Genomic DNA, 21796 nt, shown 5'->3' on the forward strand with positions numbered 1-21796 from the left:
ACTTAAAGAGTCATTTAAACGGAGAGAGTAAATAGATTTCCTGTTTTTTAAATGCTTTGTTAAAGGTTGATACAGCTTTATCTTTGTCCTTGTGTAGGCTTCTGTGATTTCTATTAAGACAAATATCAGTCCAATTGTCCAAAATAAAAACACTAATATTTATTATTTCAGATTCCGCATCAGTGCTTGTTCTTTCTGTTCATTCCTCAGTTCAAAGTATGTGGGCTATGTCATATTGTTTCCAATGCCCCTCCCCCCAGCCACCCATCAAGGATCGATAAAAAACTATTCTGAGCTTCACAGTATCAGCCTTCAGCTCAGTAGAGAACCACACATCACAAATGAGCATACAGAGAAACAATGAATCACACTGCAGCAATAGAGGTCAATGCTCGACAGTTGCAGTTTGCAGTGTGACCACAGGATGGGGCTGTTACCTCACACACTCCCGACTAAATGTCCTTTAATGTCTGCCAAAGTTTCCTTCTGACATGTTTGTGTCCATGTTATAACCAAATGAAACTAAATACATTAATACATTCTATTTGGTGAAAAGAAAGTGACAGAAAATCATACATTCAGTCACACTGACCGAGCAGTGACCCATGGAAGAGAGACTGCTAAGCAACCTATCTTCATGCTGGGAATGTGTAGCTAAATCAATACAAAGCAGTGAGGACAGAACATAACTATAAAGTAGCTACAAAAATCCAACTAGACTGTTATTGACAGACGGTAATCTAGTAATCTCTAATAATTCTTAATAACGTCATAAATGAAAATGTTCCAATATCAAGAGTGAGAAAACGTTTAGTGACCACTACTCCTGGCATCAACCTAAGAAAAAAACATTGTACAGATACCATTAAAGAGACATGACCTGAATTTAGTTGTGGGACTGTCTGTGTTGCTCATAATGTAATTTTAGTATACACATAATGCATTACAGTATAGAGCACAGGACAAAGTAACCAGACATGCCGAAAAAGGACAGATTTAATCTGGGCTCTGCATTTCTTAACTGCCTCCATCCCCTTCACCATTCGTCAAATTTCAATGCTGTATCGGAGCTTGTGTGTAGTAAATAGAGAAATCTACATTCCAACAAATATACTGTAAATGAGAAAAGTATACTGTGCACCGTTAAGCTGCACATGAAACTTTCATACTGTGTTTTTCATTCTGGAAACATACCTAGTTCAAGCTCCTGAGATGAGTTATGAACTGATTTAAAACAGAATGAAAATAATACTGATGTCACGGTGTGTCGAAAACAAGAGAGAGGTGGACCCAAGTGCAGAATAACAAAAGACTATTTAATTAAAACAAAAAGGCAACCAAAACAAAATCCCAAAAAAGGGTCAAAACAGGAAGACACAAGGAATCAATAGGGAGCACGAGGTAAACTTACATCTAACATAAACATACAACAATGAACTGACACAGAAGGGAAGAAACACAGAGACTAAATAGACACAGGTGTAATCAGACACAGGTGAGACTAACGACACAGGTGAAGACAATGAGGGCAATCAAAACTGGAGGGAAAACACACAGAGGCAGGAATAAGCAGTCACATAATTCATAATTCAAAATTTGTAAAGCTATAATTGAAACATGACCATGGTAGTGGAGGCATTTTTCTGTCGCAAGGTCTGCCACTGCGCTGTGCTCAACATGCACGAGTGAAGACACTAATGGCCCTGTGTTCGACTTGGTGTACAACCTTGATTTTAAATGACGGTTACATCCATTATCTGCGACCTTTAGGTCAATTTAACTCTCTGTTCTCTGATCAACATTTACCTCATCAATTCTCTCTCTCTCTCTCTCTCTCTCCCTCTCTCTCTCTTAGTCTGTGTTTTTCTTATCCTATGTACTAGGTACTAATTTTCATTTTGTTACATTCCACGTATCTTATATGACTCATCAACATGAATAGTTTGTTCAAATCTACCACATTTTTACACTGGTGTTACACTGGAAGGAAAACACGACACTATACATTTCACTTTTTTCACTTTAATGAGCCGCAGTGTGTATCAAACACCAAATGTCTCTACATACACATACTATGTCATAAGACTAAACCTGACTCAATATTTAATGATCCTTCACAACACCAGCAAGTTTTCTAAAGGAGAGACATTCAGTTATAACTACATCAAAGTCCAATCAATTGATGGTATTCTAAAGACTGCTTTGCTTTTGATGTTTCAGTCATTGATTTAAGTTTTAGGCTAGTACAAAAGTGATTAAATCATATTTACCATCCAGATTTACTAAATTAAAAAAAAGTTCAACATGCATGAAAATAAGAGCTGAAATCTGAAAGTGGAGTAAGATTCAGTAACTTTCAAAACATTTCAAATGAACATTTTCAGTAATGCTGAAAACAGAACTCAATGTTTTCACTTGTATTTGTTGTACAGCGAACTATTGGAATATTTTAACACATTTAAAGTCCAACATGTTTCTTCTACTGTATGGTAACAATGTGTAAAAATGAAGTTATGCCCAGCTATTGCTGTATACAGCCCCGTCTGGCACTGTTTTCTTGCTCCACATGTATTTGTTAGCATTTGTTAACAGCATGACCAATACTTCCAACGAGAAAAGAAATGTCAAAACATACAATAGCTTATAGTCTATTTTACACAACTTACATTTCTTAACAGAGATAGGTTTCCAAATATAGTGTGTATATATAAAATAAGCTCTTATAAGCTCTTCATATGGGAAAATCATATTTTTCATGGATGACAATCAGAATTAATTTTAGCCCTTCTAACGAATAATACAAAAAAGAAAAAACAGACTAAATGGCTCATGTTAGCCAAAATTTGCTCTGTACTCTAGTTTGTGCCTGAACTTCCCATGAGCCTCTTGGGCAAACTGACTGCACTGTCAACAAGGAACAGCAGGGGGGCGGAGCGACGCTGAATAAGGAAGCAGGTCTGTGATTGGTCAGCGGCAGGACAGAGGGGAACAAATGAATGCAGGCAGCAGAGAGTGATTGAATGAGACAGGGGGGACTGGGGGGGAGGCGGGGGGGGGGGGGAGTGAATGTGTGGAAAAGAGAGAGGGGCAAAGGGACTGCAGCAGATGGACTGCTGTACAGCCTGCAACACACTTGCAAAGGACAGACTGTATATCACCGTGTGTGTGTGTAAGCATGCACAACAGACGCTGTGTGTAGGAGAAAGGTTGTGAGTTTGTAGGCAGCCCATGTCCTCTGGAATTGGATGCAGTGAGCAATAATCCTCTTGAGATAAAACGGATACAGACAAGTGAGCAGGGGACGGAAGAGGGAGCACTTTTGCTCTTCACACTTGGCCTGCTTTCACAGGCAGGTGCATGCCCAGCAATCTACTGTAGTACTGTTATCAATGCACTTGCCAGGAGTATCTTGATAAATGCTACGGACTGCAGCAGGACATTCTTTTGCTGTCATTTGGATGAGGAAGAGAATTGTGTCTTTATCAGAGGTAGAGAAGCGAGGGGCGGTTTGAGGCACACTTTTGGAAAAACAGAGAAGGTGGATTCTCTGTGGTGAAGATGAGTCTCGACCCGGTACAGGTGATGAGCGGACATGCCAAGGAACTCAAAGTTGTCCCTTCATCCAATGGGGACAGCAAAGGATCATGGGAAGAGAAAGAGGAGTTTGATCAAGACAACTTGGGCCTCACCACCAAGCCAATACCAGTAAGTCTTATACTGAATATTCAGAATGTTATGGAATCTGTATCTATCTGTCAGTGTGTCTGTGTTAGTCAGCAATACCATTTTTTAAAATACTGACATTTCCAGAACAAAATCGTGCACAGTTCTCTTGTTAATATTAACTGCACTACAAATTACTTTATAAAAACACTCTGACCTCCTCTCCTCTCTTTAGCCCTGTTGCTACTCTCTCCTCTGCTGAGTGCTCCGATTTACACCCCACAGTTTGAAGCATGGGGTATAAATGAGGGCACACTTTTGATAAGGTGGCAGGAAGAGTTTCTGTTAGTTTTTGAGGATGCAAGTTTATGGAACAAACTCTTGAATCCTTTCTCTGTCAAATTATAAATAGAGTTAGCTTTCACATGAGACACCCCTAAAAGCAGCAATGGCTGGGCTTCAAAGCAAACTTAATCAAAAAATGTCAAGATATTACAGTGAAATTATTCATGTTTGATTACTTATGTATACATCTCATTGGAGATTGGTCTAATGGGTCAATTCCATAAGATTTTCCCATTTAATTCCGGTATAAACTCTCCATGAAATTAAAACATATGTCGTAATTTCTGACAGACTTCAAGTTCAACTTCAGAATCTGTATTTCAAAATTTCAGCACATAAACAAACCAAATTAGTAGTACAAAGTAAATGATAAAATTCTGTATTTCTTGTAAATTTCCCAGAGGATCAGATCATTTTAGCTGAAAGCAATGCAGTAGGTCTAAAAGTAGCTAAACGCTGAGTAATCTTTGCTTAGTGTTGGAGGATTAGTGCGGTCACAGGGGTGTATTTTTAGACAGTAAACATCCATCCTACTAAACTACTGTACCAATCCCAATATTGATGCTTTACATTACCGTAATAAGACTCTGGCCTAATGGGAAGCTCAGATCCATCCCTGCCTTCATCGTAAATGCTTTACACTAAGGGATTTAACTGTGCTCACATGTACAATATACAGAGTTTTAAGACACATTAAAGCATTAGTGTATACTGTATGTGATTATTCCTCAAAGGTAATGGAGCACACAGATTAACAACCTTTTACTCAACTTAGTGGATGGTCATATGGTCGTCAATACTGAGCCGAATATTGACATGATTAATGATTTTGTTAAAATATTACAACAGGTTTCATCATTTAAATTGACGTTTTTCAGCATGATTCAGTGTTTTTTAAGGAGTTACTGAAATACAAAACTGCTCTTCCCAAGCTTTAAAACCATGTCCTTGGGTTTGTTGTCACCTTATCTCTTGCTACATGCTTCCTATATAGAATTATCATATCCTCAGTTGTTGTTTTTTTTGTGGTATTTGACACCAAACCCCTCCCTTTGCACGCATATTGTCTTGTAGCTTGATGGTAGAAACAGATAGATTATACTTTATAAAAAAACGAATAATCGACATGTCATTTCAGGGATTGGTTAAATTGTTGTTGTTGGTCAGGACGCCTTGAATTTCTGTGTTTCAGTGATGAAATAGCAGTTCAGACATGGGTCACCCTGGATACAGTAGATTATAAAGGCACACAACATCCCATCAGCATCTGTCAATCCTCCTGTTATTAACAAAAGAAGCCATTATTGACCTGATTTTAGCCAAACCAGGACATACATTATACATTGCTCAGTCATGCTCCTGTGTCAGTATATATGCCAAGGCCTGAACAGAATACATCACTGGCCTTTTACTTCTCTATAAATATCAGCCCTCCCACTGCTTCTAACCCTGTCACTATCTCCTCTCATTCTCACCCCTTTAATTTTTCACACTGCCCCCCCCCCCCCCCCCCCCCCCCCCCCCCCCCCCGCTCTTACTTACACTCTGCTGTCTGGAAGCCCCTTCCATCCATCCTCTTATTATTAATCTCGGATGGATGGAAGGGTTATCTCACAGCCTCAGAGATGTAAATAACAGATGACTCACAGACCTGGGTTATGCTCAAACACCAGTCCTGCTGATTTGGCAGAGCTCTGACTGGATTAATATATAGGGTGCATGATGTGGGTGGGTGGGCGGGTGGGTGGGTGGGGGGGTGAGAAGGTACACCAATAAATCCAGCTTTATGCTTTACAGGACAAAAAACACATGTTTATTTAGCTCCACATTCCCAGCAGGTTTAGCTATACTGATGTACCTATTGTCCACTAAATCAATAGGTAGGAGGCGATTTTGGTAACTGTGAGTTCCTGTGCAGAGGTGTCTTATGATCAATGCATTCCCTTTAAGAGGGCATGCTGTAAACACTAGCAGTATCGTATCATAGCACAGAACCGGACTCCTGCTCTGGGATCATTCCCAGACAGTGTGACATGTTATTCATAGAGTAAACTGACTCTAACGGATAGGCTTCACTGAAGGTCTTGTAAAGTTGTCTCTGATCAGAATTTGGAAAGTGACTAGTGTTCTCTGCAGCACACTTTGTAATTGTTCACTGTGCCACCATCTTCATATCCTATGTTACATGCTTTAAAACCTACAGTCTTTACAAGAAGAATCTATTTCACAGAACAAAGGTTGCATTTTTGGATTGGAGGTATTTCACTTCACTTGATTGAATTGATGATTTCTGATAACCCTATGAATGAAAACAAACTGTCATTGTGCTAAGGTGACAGGGAGACGAGCCCGGAAGGTGGAGGGAGGTGTTTTCTTCGTAAGTATATGTCTCATAAAAACGTCAGGTCAAAGGTTGTGCCCATTGCTCCTGAATGGTCATCATCACTGCCCTTTCACCTTCCTTGTAACCTCCACTGTGCAGCTTCCATTGTGCCTGCATGATCACACACACACACACACACCCACTACACTAACCAGCAACCTGGCCTGATGTCTCGTCACGTGTGCTGTCATGTTGATTCATATTGCACTGGATAGTCGAACTAATGAACCTACATGCTGTGTTTCAATCACTACAACGTTAAAGACAGCTGCAGCTCTTTGATTTGTGAACTCATGCTCCTGTGGTTTTTAAATGTCTAATATAAGATGACACATAATATGCCCTGCTGTTGTTGGTTTGTTGTTGGTGCAAATAAAAAAGTGAATTTAAATTTAACTAGTGGTAAATAATGGCCCAACTTAAAAAGTGGAGTCCATCTTAATGAACTGTTCAGATCAACATTTTGTCAGTAATGTTTGAATATTTCAGTTTGTCAGTCTAAATATGACCAACAACTATTTCGTAAGTAATTTGTATTACTTTCCCCCATTTTACAAACAAGCCAACAGTGTTGGTTATTTAGCCTATCATTTTCATATTTAAAGGTTATTTAAGGCATAGCCTTAACTGGAAGCTGGAACCCCTAATCTTTACAGGCACCATACAATTATTTTCAACATGACTTCAATGTGACTACCTCGATGCAAATGGGCAGTCGCCCCAAAGTTGAAAGTAATCGCCTTCTAACTGAGAAATCCTGATGAGCCGAGCCTTTTCTAGCAAACAGGTCATTTAAGTGGACAATGGTAGCCTCAGGTACAAAATAAGACAGTAAAGAAAATCGGGACTGTCCATGGTGAATGTGTAGAATTTGAGTCTATGTCTGATTAGAGTGACATACATGTCCTAAAATCTTAAAGGTCCTCAAGTCACATTTTGGTCCTGGGATTGAGCATCAACAATCAACGGATTTCTAGGCATCTGTTTTCATGCCAATTTTCTCATTTGCATCTTTACAGTACTTGAAACCTACACCGAGTAAATAAATAATAACAAAGCTCTCATAATGGATGAGTCATAACTCAAGACTTTGTACATGTATTTGGGTGTGCGTATGTGTGTCATAATAGGTAAGTAGGTGATATGTCAGCAGCCAGTGTTGTTGTAATGGAATAAGGCTAAACAGGGACAATTGCTCTCTGCCCCTGTCAGCTTGTGGCCTATTTACCAGCGAATAGCAATTAGTGCATGTTAACACACTGCCACGCAGATAACTTCTCACACTGCAAATACACAGAACGGATGTAGACAGATATTGACTCAAAAGCATGCAATGATGAGCATCACATGTGTTTGCCTTGTTGCACTGCACACAGGTTTTAGTTGACACTGCACTGTAAAAAATACTAAGTTGATTTTATCATAAAAAAATGAAGACAACATTCATGATTTATATCTTCTGTTGATGACTTCTAAGAAAATGTATTTTTAATCATGTGACTCACTGTACAGCCACTCTTTTAGGCCAAATCTTGTAACCTGGTACAACCCGTACACTCAGCCCCCTGCCCCCCTAACCTCTTCTCCCACCATCCAGGCATCACCTGAATTTGGCCGCCTGCTGTGGTCACCAAAGCTGGCTGCCACCACAGGAATTTCTCCCTCCCCCTTCAAACATGAGCACTGCGTGTGCAAATCCACGTCAGGCGATATGAGCGCAACATGAGGCCAGCGAGCCATCTAGTTCTTTTAATATGAGCTGTCTTAGCTCATTTTGACAACTCAGTATTCAGTATTTACAGGTGACTTTGAGAACGAGACCATAAAAATGTCACCTGCCACCCTTTTTAACAACCTAGAAAAGGTTTTTTTTTTTTTTTTACAAAAATAGTATTATTGTTTTTTAGCAGTCTTTTGCTGTGTTCTTGCTGTTTGTGTGAGTGAAGCATTGACCACATGGCCTTACAAATATATTATACCATGACCACAGATGACACCATTGCTGTTTCATCTCCATTCTTACATTGTGTTGTCCTGACAGTCCTGACAACATGTGTAATGTTTCAATGTTTTTGGCATGTAACTCAGCATGTGTTTTGACGTGGATGTCTATACAAACTTTTATGATGTTGCCTTTAGGGTCACTTGTAAAAAAGTAATAGCAGCCCCTGCAATGGCATGCGCTTGTACAAAGGAAACCTTTAATGTATTATTAGCAGGGTTTAGCTTGAGTGTCTATTGTGCAACAGAGATAAAATAAGTCTAAACTATTCCTGTGACGCCTCTCACCTCTTCTCCTCCTGTGTCCTCCACCCTTTATTGTTGCTCTCTCATCTTCCCTGTTTTCTTTTTATCTGCTTTCAATCATTTTCACCGCTCCCTCTCTTTTCTGCAGCCAAAACCAGAGAATGCGGTGACCATCGCTGTTTCTACTCGGGTTTTGTTTCGGACCGATCGGGAGCAGAAGGTGTTTGAGCAGAAAGGAGTCGAGGAGTATCTGAGATACCAGATCGAGCATGAGAACGAACCCTTCGCCCCAGGGCCCGCGTTCCCCCTTGTCAAGGTTAAAGTCACACGGCTTCGCACTCACAGACATTATATAAATGCAGTATCCATTTGGATTTTGATTTGTAAAGCTGCTCTTGTGACGTTTGTGCCCATGAGAGCTTTTAAACTGACAGCTGCTTTTTCCTTACAGGCTCTGGAGGCGGTGAACGCTCGTCTGCGGGAGCTGTACCCACAAAGTGAAGAACTGTTTGACATCGTTTTGGTGACGTACAATCATGCACACGTAGGAATCCGGCTCATCAACACCATCAACCATCACAGTAAGATCTTACAGGGACTATATTCTAAAGAAAAATCTAAAATGAGAGGGTCCTTTATATTGACCATCACTATCAGAATAAGACATCACGCTGAAAATAAATCAACACTGCTATTGCAAATTGCTTTTATCCAAAGCGACGTACATCAGAGAGTAGTACGACACAAGCAATGATCTAGAAAAGAGGAAACGTCAGTAAGAGCAAACGATCAGCTTTGAGTCCGATTGGACACACAGGTGCTGACAGGCATTGCACAGAGGCAAAGCACAACATTGACAGCAGTTCTTGAGCGCTCTAATCAGTATAGAAACCATCTTAAAAATCGTTGTTATCAAACAAAACCATCGTCATTACCATCATCATCATCAATAATATCTAGACCATCGTCATCATCATCATTAGGGTCGTAGGTATTCATGAAAGAGCTGGGTCTTTAGCTTTTTCTTAAAGGTGCAGACTCTGCAGAATGAATGGAGTTTGGAAGATCATTCCACCACCGGGGGGCAACAGAGGAGAAGAGTCTCGTTAGAGTCTTAGGACCCTGTTGTGAAGGTGACAAATGAGGCAATACAGGAATTCTGCTCAAAACCATTGTGTTTGTTCGAAAGCTAATAATTACATTATATCTCCTAATACACTCTCTTTTTTTGGTAATACATATTTTGGGGCTTTTGGCTTTATTCGATAAGACAGTGGGATAGAGTAGGAAATGGGGGAGAGCGAGAGTGGGGAATGACATGCAGGGTAGGATCAACAGGTTGGACCCCGAGCCCAGGCCGCCCACCTGGAGGACTTTTGCCTCAGTACATAGGACGTGTCCTCAATGCTAGCCAATCTGCGCCCCTCCCAATACACTCTCAGTGCACTTTTCCAATGTGTTAAACAAACACCACAAATCTTTTCAAGATAAAATGTCAATACATAGAAGAAACCAAGCAACACTTCCATATAATTAAGAATATCTGAAAGTCGCTAGCATTTGGCCAAACCATGTTCAATTGAATTCAATGTTTGAATACAATCTGTGATTAATATCTATTTACTAAATAATGTATAATAGCTGTTGTAGCTGCAAAACTAGCAGAGTTAAATGGAGTAGACAAGGAAAAGAGGGTTTAAGACTAAGGAAGTAATCCACAGTGTGTGTTGGTGCTCTGATGACTTTATCATTCTTTCACTGCATGAATGATAAGCTGTGTGAAATGTAAACGCAATAACTTCTGAAGCAAACGGGGGCTAAAGAGCAGAGGGAGACTCTGAGGGGAGCGTGGGGCAGATTATATTCATTACTAACTGTAGCCAAAGGTTTAGTGATGTGATGTGCACAGTATTTGCTACTGTAACTGCATGGCTTCATTCTGTGGCTTTTTAACTGTAATTATGAATTTCCATACACATATTTACCTCAGCTGTGGCTCTACATTGCCAGAGTACAACGTCATCCTTAATGACACTAGAAACTCAGGCTTCAGGCTCAAAAGACTCAGCACACCCTCTAATCTTGATTCATAATACACTCCACAAAAGCAGAATGGTAAATAAACACAAGAGGGATATAGCTCTAAAAAATTATGTGGATTATGCTTACAAATTTGGGAAAATGATATAAGTTTGCTTCTGAAGAAACGAGGATTCCAAACAATGCAAAGAAAGCTACAGCTGGGCATGTAATATAAATCTTATCTCTATTCAAATAAAAAGTAGCTGTTCCTGGGCAGATATATTTTAGGATACATGATATGGAGTCTAAATCTTGAACAATACTTCAAATGAGGCACGGGGGAGCATCCTCTGTTGTGCCTTCTTAGAACTTTTTGCTAATGTAACAAAAGGGCTTGTATGTAATGATGTTAATCCAAGTTGTAAAGCTGACGCAAATTCAGCTGAGAGCCAAACAACAAAGTGTATGGACAGCTGACTGTCAGAACCCTTCCCAGGGATATCTCCCACCCTGTGATGACATCTTACTCTCAGACCACTTCCTGTTCAGCTCCTCAGATGTTTTCCTATCCTTCAAACTTCAGGCCCGGATGAGTTAAATATTAAGTCCTTTGGGATCTAAGAATAATCCTAGTGGCCTGAAACAAAAACAGGTCCAAGTGGAGAGGCCCTTCAGATGCGTCCACGTTAGATCTCTTTGGTGGCTCTCCGCATGAGGGGCCAAACAGACCCCCTAACTCTGACCTTTCCTACAGAACAAAAGGAAAACATGGCTTCTTTGATGCAAAATAGAAACAAGGTTTGTTGAACATCTTCCCAGCAGTGTCTGTCAGCAAAAAAGCTCCACTAACAAAAAGCATTTACTTGATGCTTTGCTTCACATTTGGAACTAAATATAGGCACCCAAGAGAAACATTCAAAAACTCATTTGTCTTTCAGCAGCTGCTTATGATAGCTATTTTTAACAGCTGCAGGATAAGGAATACAATTTCTCACCCTGTATTTGGAGGACCAGTAGTAACAAAACAGCCAGTGCATGGCTATGAAGGGCAAACATAGGCACAAGTGAGCTATATCATGCATGCATACATCATATCAGGCAGGAGACTGGCAGGTCCTATAATGAACTATGTGTCCAGCTAATTGAGTGTTCACATGATGACCTTATCGTCCTCTATAAAAATCACACCTGGAGCCACTAAAAGACATCATATATGCATGAGATATGCAAAATATCCCGCATGGACAGTGGACACACAGCAGGCTGCTTTGCATGGTGGAGCTGTTCATTCTTTTATGTGAAGTCCTGCTGGTTTCCTGCTTTCCTATTACTATGTAGATGTTCCTGAACAAGCAAATAAATCTTCGTAAGATAAATGATATGAAAACATTCCAGCAGAGAAAAAAAAAAGATACAAAGAAATCAGTGTTAAGGACGTTTTCCCACACTCTGGCATCCGTATTAAAGGGAAGGGGATGTGTAGGAGGTTTGATGTGATGAGGCACAGTGTAGCTCAGGGTCAAACTCACCAGGGCCTTTCTTCAAAGCTAAATAAACCATTTAGGAAATACATAGAGGACCATGTTTTCTCTGAATAATGGTGAGATCACTCAGAGGGTTTATAAAAGGGTGTCTCTGCCTTCAGCAGATAGAGAAGAGTACATAGAGTACTGTATGTGTGTCTTTGTTTCTATATATGTGGCTCATTTTCAAACAGACCCAACTTTGGACTTCTGCTAATGTAAAATAAAAGGGTTTTAGCGTCATGAAAATTAATCAGGATGAGTATGCACCAATCTGAGGGCCGATTTGTGGGTGGCTCTATCTTTGGGGCCACCATAACTGCGGTTGCCACAGCAGGCAACAGTGTCTGCAGGTACCTGCTGACTATGACAGCAGTATTGATAGATGGATTAAAAACGTTTGACAGCTGCTTCTAAAGGTCCCTTATTTTTGGCGATCTTACCAATATGAAGATTTTGGTTAGATGTCAATTTCCTGATTACACAATGGAGCAATGAAGGGAAAACGAAACAACTTGCTGCATTTTGCATATGTTCCCTCTGTGAGTAAGCCTAACCAATAAACAGCTGCATTTAATCATTACAGACAGGCTGATAAACTTAACTCTCATAGCAGCTCCTCTTCTAAGAGTTTTGCTTTTTTAACTCTCTATAAGCTCAACTATCTCCCAGTTTCTGCCAACCAAGCACAAGTCATGCATCAGGTTTGACTACAATGGAAACATGAAATGTAGGCTGGTGTTATGATATTTCAATCAGGAGAGACTTAAGTAAGAGTTTACTATTATCTGTTTAACAGTTTAGCAAAATATGAATGTGCAATGTCTTTGGCGATTAGACTCCGTCATGATGACTTCATGCACTAAGAGGGGTAACGAGGCCGACAGCAGGATAGGATACCCCCCCTATGGAGTCGAGACACTGGTGGTGGTGGTGGTGATAGAAAAATGCAGGATGTAATGAGGAGTGGGTTTCTGAGGCTGTATCTGAACTCTGCTGAGCTGGAATGGAGTTGACTGGGGTGGAGGAGGGTCTCAGCAATGGCACTGAAATGACTAACTGACTGCGGAGGGAGGATAATTGGTTGAAAAAGGTTGAAGCAGAATATGGTTGGATTATGACTTAAAGAGTAAACGCCCAAAATCAACTGATCACCACAGCAGGGAGATGCTGGAAGTGGTAGAGAGGGAGTGGCTAAGTTGAATAAAGAAAATGGAATGAATGTGTGAGAGGATATAATCAGTCTTCTTGCTTCAACTTATGCTGAGCTCCATATCAGCTTCTGGTCCATGCATTTAAACTGTTCTTCTAAGAAACAGTCAGAGTCCCTTATCTTTTGGAAAAATACAAAAATTGCTGGAGAGACATTAAAAGAGGACATATTATCCCCCTTTTCTATCTTTTCAAACAGTCTCCTGTGGTCTAAATGAAACATATGTGCTGTGCTTTGGTCAAAATATAACATGAATCAAGCACCAGAGGAGGTTTGTGACCCTGTATAAACCAGCTCTCTCAGAACGCTCCGTTTTGGTGTGTGTGTCTCTTTAAATGCAATGAGCCTCCCCCCCCCCCCGAGTTTTCCCGGTAGACATCACTCCTCTGTACGAAAATAAAATTGGCAGACCTGCGCAAAAGTTTTGCTCTAGGCTGCAGGGGAGTCCATGGGTGGAGATACCAGGAGAGGGGAGGGGATTTTGTTTTAGAATCCAACTTGTGACATCACAAGTTGAGCAAATTTGAAACAGAACATTTTTCTCTGTGTTGTAAGACTTATGCAGATTAAAAACAAAGGACTGGATGGATTTATTTCACATTTTGTGGTAGACACTCAAGTTACCCATATACAGCTCTGGAAAAAATTAAGAGACCACTGCAATTTTTTCTGAAATCAGCATCTCTACATGTATGAAAGCCATTCCATTCCAGCGTCTGTTGAATTCCAACACAAGCACACCTCATTCTACTTAATGAGGTACTGTTTAGTTGATCACCTGATTCCAAATCTTATTAAAAGAGGAAAAGTATAAAAACCACTGCTGTGGTCATCACTATCCTCTTGCAATAGGACCAGCTGGATGGCAAAAACAGTCCTAGTAGTACCTCAAAAGTAATTGGAGTAAAAAAGATAACTATTGACCATTCCAAAAGAGTTGAAAATAAAAGTTTTGAGTGAGGAAAAGAAGGGTTCAATTATGGTTTTACTGGCAGAGGGTTACAGTGAGCATCAGCTTGCTTCCATCCTTAACATTTCCAAGACGGTTGCTCATAAGAACAAGGTCAAGCAGCAGACATTGGGGACAACAAAGCTACAGACCGGCAGAGGGCGAAAACGACTCTCCACTGAACGGAATGACCGTCAACTCATTTGAATGTCACTCAGAAACAGTAGGATGACATCAAGTGACCTACAAAAAAAATGTCAAATGGCAGCTGGGGTGATGTGCAGGGTGAGAACGTTTAGAAACAGGCTCCTAGGGGCAGGGCTCAAGTCGTGTAAAGCTAGAAAAAAACCCTTCTTCAAGGAGAAGCAAAGAAGAGCCAGGCTGAGGTTTGGCAAAAGACCATAATGATTGGACCATAGAGGACTGGAGTAAGGTCATCTTCTCTGACGAGTCCAATTTTCAGCTTTGCCCAACACCTGGTCGTGTAATGGTTAGACGGAGACCTGGAGAGGCCTACAAGCCACAGTGAAATTTGGTGGAGGATCGGTGACGGTCTGGGATTGCTTCAGCAGGGCTGGAATTGGGCAGATGCGCAGGGCGCACGAATCAAGCCACGTACAAGGTTGTCCTGAAAGAAAACTTGCTTCCTTCTGCTCTGACAATGTTCCCCAACTCTGAGGATTGTTTTTTTTCCAGCAGGACAATGTTCCATGCCACACAGCTAAGTCAATCAAGGTGTGGATGAAGGACCACCAGATCAAGACCCTGTCATGGCCAGCCCAATCTCCAGACCTGAACCCCATTGAAAACCTCTGGGATGTGATCAAGAGGAAGATGGATGGTCACAAGCCATCAAACAAAGCTGAGCTGCTTGAATTTTTGCACCAGGAGGGGCATAAAGTCACCCAGCAGCAATTTGAAAGACTGCTGCAGAGCATGCCAATACGCATGAAAGCTGTGATTGAAAATCAGGGTTATTCCACCAAATATTGATTTCTGAACTCTATAACATTAGTATTGTGTTGTGTATAAATGAATATGACCTTATTTTCTTGGCATTATTTAAGGTCTGAAAACACTGCATCTTTTTTGTTGTTTTGACCATTTGGCATTTTCTGCAAATAAATGCTCTAAATGACAATATTTTTATTTGGAATTTGGGAAAAATGTTGTCAGTAGTTGATAGAATAAAACAAAACTGTTCATTTTACTCAAACACATACCTACAAATAGTAAAATCAGAGAAACAGATAATTTTGCAGTGGTCTCTTAATTTTTTCCAGAGCTGTATATGTTCAAAAACACTGTAAAAGTGGATTTTTCCTAATATGTCCCCTTTAATATTGAGCAAGTCTAAAATAAATCTCGTGCCTAACGCCTAACTTTAAATAAAAGACATGACCTTGACGTCTCTCTATCCATATTCAGATACTAATCTATCTCACAATAACCTTCACTGTTAGAAATATGAAACCCTGTCTTTCTTGGCCCACCTATTCTTTATAGATCATAACCAAGCTCTTGCTCCAACCCATTTAATCATCCATCTTCATCCCAACTTGAGTCTGTTACTTTACTCTTGTGGCCTTTCCTAATCTTCTGTTATCTCTGACCGTCATACATAACGGCTCATTTTACCTGAACAGTTTGTAAGGATCTTATTACTTAACATGGGTCTCCTTTCGTTCCCCACATTCCATCTCTCCGCTGCTCTTTGGATGAGCCAAGAGCAGTGAAATGAAGACTTTCCATGAGCCAAACTGCAAACAGACACTCTCCCATCAGTCTTAATTCATGTTGCATCTCATCTGCACAGCCCTGGCCCTCCTCCTGTCCCCTCTTCTACTTTCTAGTTAACCTCCTCTTTGGACCCGCTCCACCATTTAAGTGCTTGTAAGTTAATCCCCTCACCATGTCTTTACCCCCCCCCCCCCCCCCCCCCCCCCCCATCTCCCCTCCACTTTACCTCTCATGACCCCTGGAACTGCTTTACATGCACTTCATGAGAAATTCAGGGTCATCAACTATTTGCCCATTACTCTCTCTCTCTTAAAAGCATGTGATGTTCGCTTTTCCTTTTTTTAAAGATAGAATTGAATCAATGTAAGAGTTTTGTAATGGACCTGTTTAACACTGGCTGATGTACTGAAACTATAAACCTTGCTGCTGTTTGTTCTTTTTGCTTCCAGACTTGTTCATTGAGAGGTTTTGTATGACCGGGGGCAGCAGTCCCATTGGCTACCTGAAGGCCTGGCACACTAACCTCTACCTCTCTGCTGACTCTGAGAAGGTCAGGGAGGCGCTTGCTGAAGGTGAGCAAACACATGCATGCACATATGAGGAACACAACGTCTTATTATCTAAAGTATATGACAGCAAAAAAAAAAAAAAAAGACTCACTGGTGGTCATGAGTAATAACATAAAAAACAAGGATTTAACCAGCTGCATATTTATTCTCTTTTCTCAGTAAAATGTTATGCTTAGAAGGGGTATTTTTGTGATATACAATCATACATATATATATATTTAGGCTATACATCATGAATCATCAACGGGCCTAAAAAAATAAATTACGTGTTGCAGTTAAGAAAGAACAAATGCATCAAGAAGCTTCTATGAATATTTCTGAGATAAGATGTGTCTCATTTATTCAATGTAACAACGCTGATGAAAGGCAGTCCATTCAGTTTCTTCTTTGATCGTTTCTATTTTAAAAAATACTTAGAGGTCCATAACAGTGGTGCAGGGGAATACAGACGTTAAAATATTGTAATTTTTGATCACGTCTTGAATTTTGACTGTGATTAGTCACATTTGCTTTAATTAATACACATTAAGGCATATCATCTGCATAAAAAAAAGTGAAAGGAGGGACTCATCATTTACAGTGTACAGTATGTCTAAACACGGATCTATTTGACCAACAGGACTTAAACCAGCTTAGTGTCGCTTCTCTAATGCCAATTAAATGTTCCAGTCTCAGCGGAGGATTTGATGGTCAACAGCAGATCCTGGAGTGTGCCTGTGTAGTCCATGTCATTGGAGTAGCCCAAAAATGACTTTGAACAGACATTATGAATCTTGAATAAGGGTCATTATGTAACAGATCTATCAACTGGCAATTCATTTTGCCAATTAGAATTGTTTTTTATTGAAGGTTCAGCTGTAATGGAATATTTAAAAGTCTTGTAAAAGTTTTGGGTTGGCAGTTGTGTTTCCAAATGAACTCAAATTCATACTATGGAATAAAACTTAACCATAAACCAGCATGTTAAACCAGAAATAACATTATTTTAGCTGTGCATGGGGCTCTAAATGTTTATTTAAAACACTGACCACTCCCTGCAAAAGACATGAAAGATGTTAAAATTCTCTGCTGTCCAAAAGGTGCAAACTAAATATACTGACGTTAAATTTGTGGGAATTGACATGACCACTGCTTCTTATTCTGATCTTTTAAGATGTACATTTCATTAAGCATTACAGTACTTTAAAAAAAAAAAAAAAAAGGTTTTAAAAAAGTAGACCTACATGCAGTAATAGAGGAGACCCAGTCCAGACAGATAACGCTAAATCCAAAGGAAGCCCCAAAAGGATCCTGAAATAGAGTCAAAATTATGAAATGAAAAACAAGATTGGTTTGGTTGGCACAGAAAGTTATTTATTCTACATTTTGATTGTTTTGGGGATTCAGGTAAAGACAATTATATTTTGTATGTCTTGGGGTCATGCCATTTGTGTGTAAAAGGAGGTCTGAGGGAAAACGAACTGGAGTGCTGATTGTTCATTGTGTGAGCTCGTAACTCTCAATGTAACTTCATGGACTTTTTTCATGTGACTTACACACTAAAAGCCCTCCTCTACGCACAAACTCTCACACACACAGAGTCAAGCGAAGGCACTGCCCTTGACATTTTCTTTATAAGGTCATTATTTGCTGTAAATCCATTTGTTAATGCATCCTTAAGCGGAAGGCTTACATGTATCTCTTCTGAGAGTGTTTATTTACCTCAGCTCTGTTACAACATTGACGGAAACATTTGTAATTTTTGCTTTTTTAAGCAGAAAGTTTTGTCTTAACTTGATGTGAAGGTTTTACTTTAATGTGTGTGTTAACTTGTTTTTGATCCAACCTGCATAAGATCATATGAAAGTTTCCTTTAAGTTTCCTGACCTTAACCCTAAAAGCAAGTTGAAGTGATGTAAGGTGACTTGATCAAAAGAAAACTAATTTTACTGCATGGCATGTTTGGCTCTCGTTGATTCTTATTCAGCACCTATTATTATCTGCTGGATTAAAGGTATCTTTAGGTTAATTAAGTTGAATTCATATGTATGTTTTGGGGCAAAAACATGATCTGCCTCATCTGCTTAGTGATTGTCTGATGGTATAGAACATCCATCAGTTTAACTTAAATGAAGTAGAGAGAAGCACAGTAAAAGGCAAGATAGGAGTTTTGTACAAACCAAAGGATTGAAACGTTGTGAATGGAAATCAAATTTGTACAACTAGCGCTTGTTTAAACAATTTAGTTTAAATAGGCACCACCGCCAAACACATACATGCACTCACAAACATTCAACCCAAGGCTTTTGCCCTTCATTGATCACTTACATAACCCTTCATATGGCCCTTAGTGGCCACCGCAACTATCTACCCTACCACATAGCTCCTGATGGCCCCCCGACAACCAGACCATGAAGCTAGACGGGCAGTGAGAGCCAACACATCATTGGGGTTATCAAGTGGGCACCTTCCTTAACTAGTATTTCAACTGATACTAGTATGAGATGTTAGCCGTAGTTATATGTTATGAATGAAGAGAGATGCTAACAAGAAATGCCCGAGTGAGAAGCCTGTCTGGGCCAGAGCTCACCCCTGCCGGGTAAAGTCTGACTTATGCTTCTGCATCGGATCTACGCCATAGGTATGCATGGCCCTGTACGAAGAACGTGCGCCCCCTTTAAAAATGTGACTACTAATGAAACAACACAACTGCAAGCCCTGTGGTTTGACCGCTGCGTATAGCATCATATTTCATGCATTTACATAATTTCCGGCATCACCTCCTACTCTTACAAGTCGCCATGGTTTCCTTTACATAAACAAGCAGAGAATGTGGCAGAACCGAAAACTGACACTATAACAAGCACAGAAATGGGACTGCCAACTAGCGTTTGTAGGCAGAGTATTGCAAAGCTACACATGAAAAGCACAAGTATGTCGTGCTCACAACAGCACAGGATTTGATATGGAGTCGATGCAGAAGTATATACTCGGCGTAAGGCTGTACGCTCTACCGCTGCCACTCTCCCCTTCTCGTGAGGGAACAGAGGAGAGAAGAGAAAAAAAAGCCCCCAAACTAATATTATTTCTCCTCATCTAAATCCACTGACTTGTTTTAACTGCTTCATCTGACATCTCCTTTATTGTCTTTCGCTAACTCTGTCCACGCACTCCCAGTTCTCCTCGTAATGAGCTACTTGATTATGCCATGAACGTCTGCATCCCATTTCTACTGGACAAACCAGATTTAAACTAAACATGTATAATGACCTATAACCGGGGAGAATAGCTGAGCTCTTGGGTACAGCTAATGGGGAGCCTAACAAATGGACAAATATCCTGTTTGAATAATAAAACTTATTGTTCGTGACGTCTCTGTGTTTGTTTTTAGGCATCGCAGCAGCTACCATGTTCTTGCCAGAAAAGCAGTCAGAGGTGTCACAGTCGCAGCTGAGGGTAGCATTTGATGGTGATGCCGTCCTCTTTTCTGATGAATCTGAGCGCATCTTTAAGGCCCATGGGCTGGACAAGTTCTTTGAACATGAGAGGGACAATGAAGACACACTGCTTGATCATGTAAGTAGTTTATTGGAGGAATGTTTGGGCATTTTCTTTCGCTACATATAGTTAAAGTGCTCACCTATAATTATTTATGCTAAAAAACATGAAATTATTTCTCTATACGCCAGAAAAGATCATATTTTATTGTCATTTGTGATTATAAAGAACGGAAAGCCTCTAACCTGCTGCTGTCACACCACAATTTCCAAGTTTGGGATCAATAAAGTATCTGTCTAGCTATCTATCTAACAGAAATTGAGGACACTTAATATGGGTGAGCTTTAAACTGTCATCTTCTTTAAAGCCTTGCATTGCTATTACCATGCAGCCCCCCCACCTTGAAATGATCATGCAGATGCTCTTGATATTTATAATCCATTGAGTATCTGATATTTCTATGAATCTACAATGTGAAATGACATTAATGGTTTCAAATGGCATTGGGATTCAAACAGTCTGTTTTATTCATTTATTTATCAGTTTATTTGTCAGGGACAATAGGCAACGTTACAGTCCATTAACGTGCAACCGATGCAATGTCTATAGGACTTCTAGCCACGGCTCATTTGCAGTCCTTGTCCCTGGTTAGGCATTTAGTGTGTTAGTTATTCTTTCATTATCAGTGAGCTGCTACTTCAAAACAAGTATTCATGTCCAAGAAAAACAATATGTAAACAAAACATCAGCACCATCTCTGCTTTACTTCACAGGGTCCACTTAAGGGCTTCCTGGAGGCACTGGGGAAGCTCCAGAAAAAGTTTTATGCAAAAGGCCAGCGCCTAGACTGTCCCATCCGAACGTACTTGGTCACAGCTCGTAGCGCAGCCAGCTCTGGGATCCGGGCACTGAAGACACTCAGGGCCTGGGGCTTGGAGATTGATGAAGCCTTGTTTCTCGCTGGAGCACCAAAGGGCCCCATGCTGGAGAAGATAAGGCCCCACATTTACTTTGATGATCAGATGTTTCATGTGGAAGGAGCAGCTGAGATGGGAACCATTGCTGCCCATGTGCCCTATGGCATTGCCCAGAAACATCATGCAAAACAAAACACCAGTGCTGGCAAGTAGACATGGGGACTTTAGATGCTGTTGGCCCAGTGTGAGAGGAACTATGGGACGGAGAAACATTTAAGAGAAGAGCAAAGAGAGGTTTCAGAGAGCTTGAAAGGCTGAAACTGATGTGAAATACGTCACTACTGCATTGTAGCAAATGTTTTTTGTAAGTATTTATCAAAATGCAGACTGTCTAAGCTTAATGTTGACATGTTAGGAGTTGGTCAAGTAGAGGTCTGGAACCTGAGATGACCTGGATGCAAAGTATCCCAGCTTTACTCTTCATAGGTTCATTCAACTAAATAAAAAAGTGTTTTATCAAATATAGCTTTATACAGACATTGTGAAGGATTCTGTCATTACTAATTGTCCTGATAATGGAGAGACCTCCATTACCACCATCAGAAGCATCAAAAGAAAGTAGAGATATTATAGGTCAAAAATGATTGTGAAATAATGGAGCACAAGTCATGATTTTTTGCACAGTTAGACTTCACAAGAATGTAAAATTGTTTGTTTGCAGCTATACAAAATGTGTTGTATTCAGAAT

At 40.2% G+C, this 21796-nt stretch overlaps 1 protein-coding gene across 1 annotated transcript; it reads left to right on the plus strand.

Moving 5' to 3' along the window:
- Positions 1 to 3077: 3077 nt before the first annotated feature.
- Positions 3078 to 21718, plus strand: nt5c1aa (5'-nucleotidase, cytosolic IAa). Its single transcript, XM_061060088.1, has 7 exons — positions 3078 to 3705; positions 6341 to 6385; positions 8787 to 8954; positions 9090 to 9219; positions 16535 to 16657; positions 20025 to 20209; positions 20905 to 21718. The coding sequence occupies exons 1-7, from the start codon at positions 3559 to 3561 to the stop codon at positions 21259 to 21261; spliced, it is 1155 nt and encodes a 384-aa protein (XP_060916071.1). The 5' UTR covers positions 3078 to 3558; the 3' UTR covers positions 21262 to 21718.
- Positions 21719 to 21796: the final 78 nt, after the last annotated feature.

This window comes from Labrus mixtus, chromosome 16 (assembly GCF_963584025.1).
Source record: "Labrus mixtus chromosome 16, fLabMix1.1, whole genome shotgun sequence".
Taxonomy (NCBI): Eukaryota; Metazoa; Chordata; class Actinopteri; order Labriformes; family Labridae; genus Labrus; species Labrus mixtus.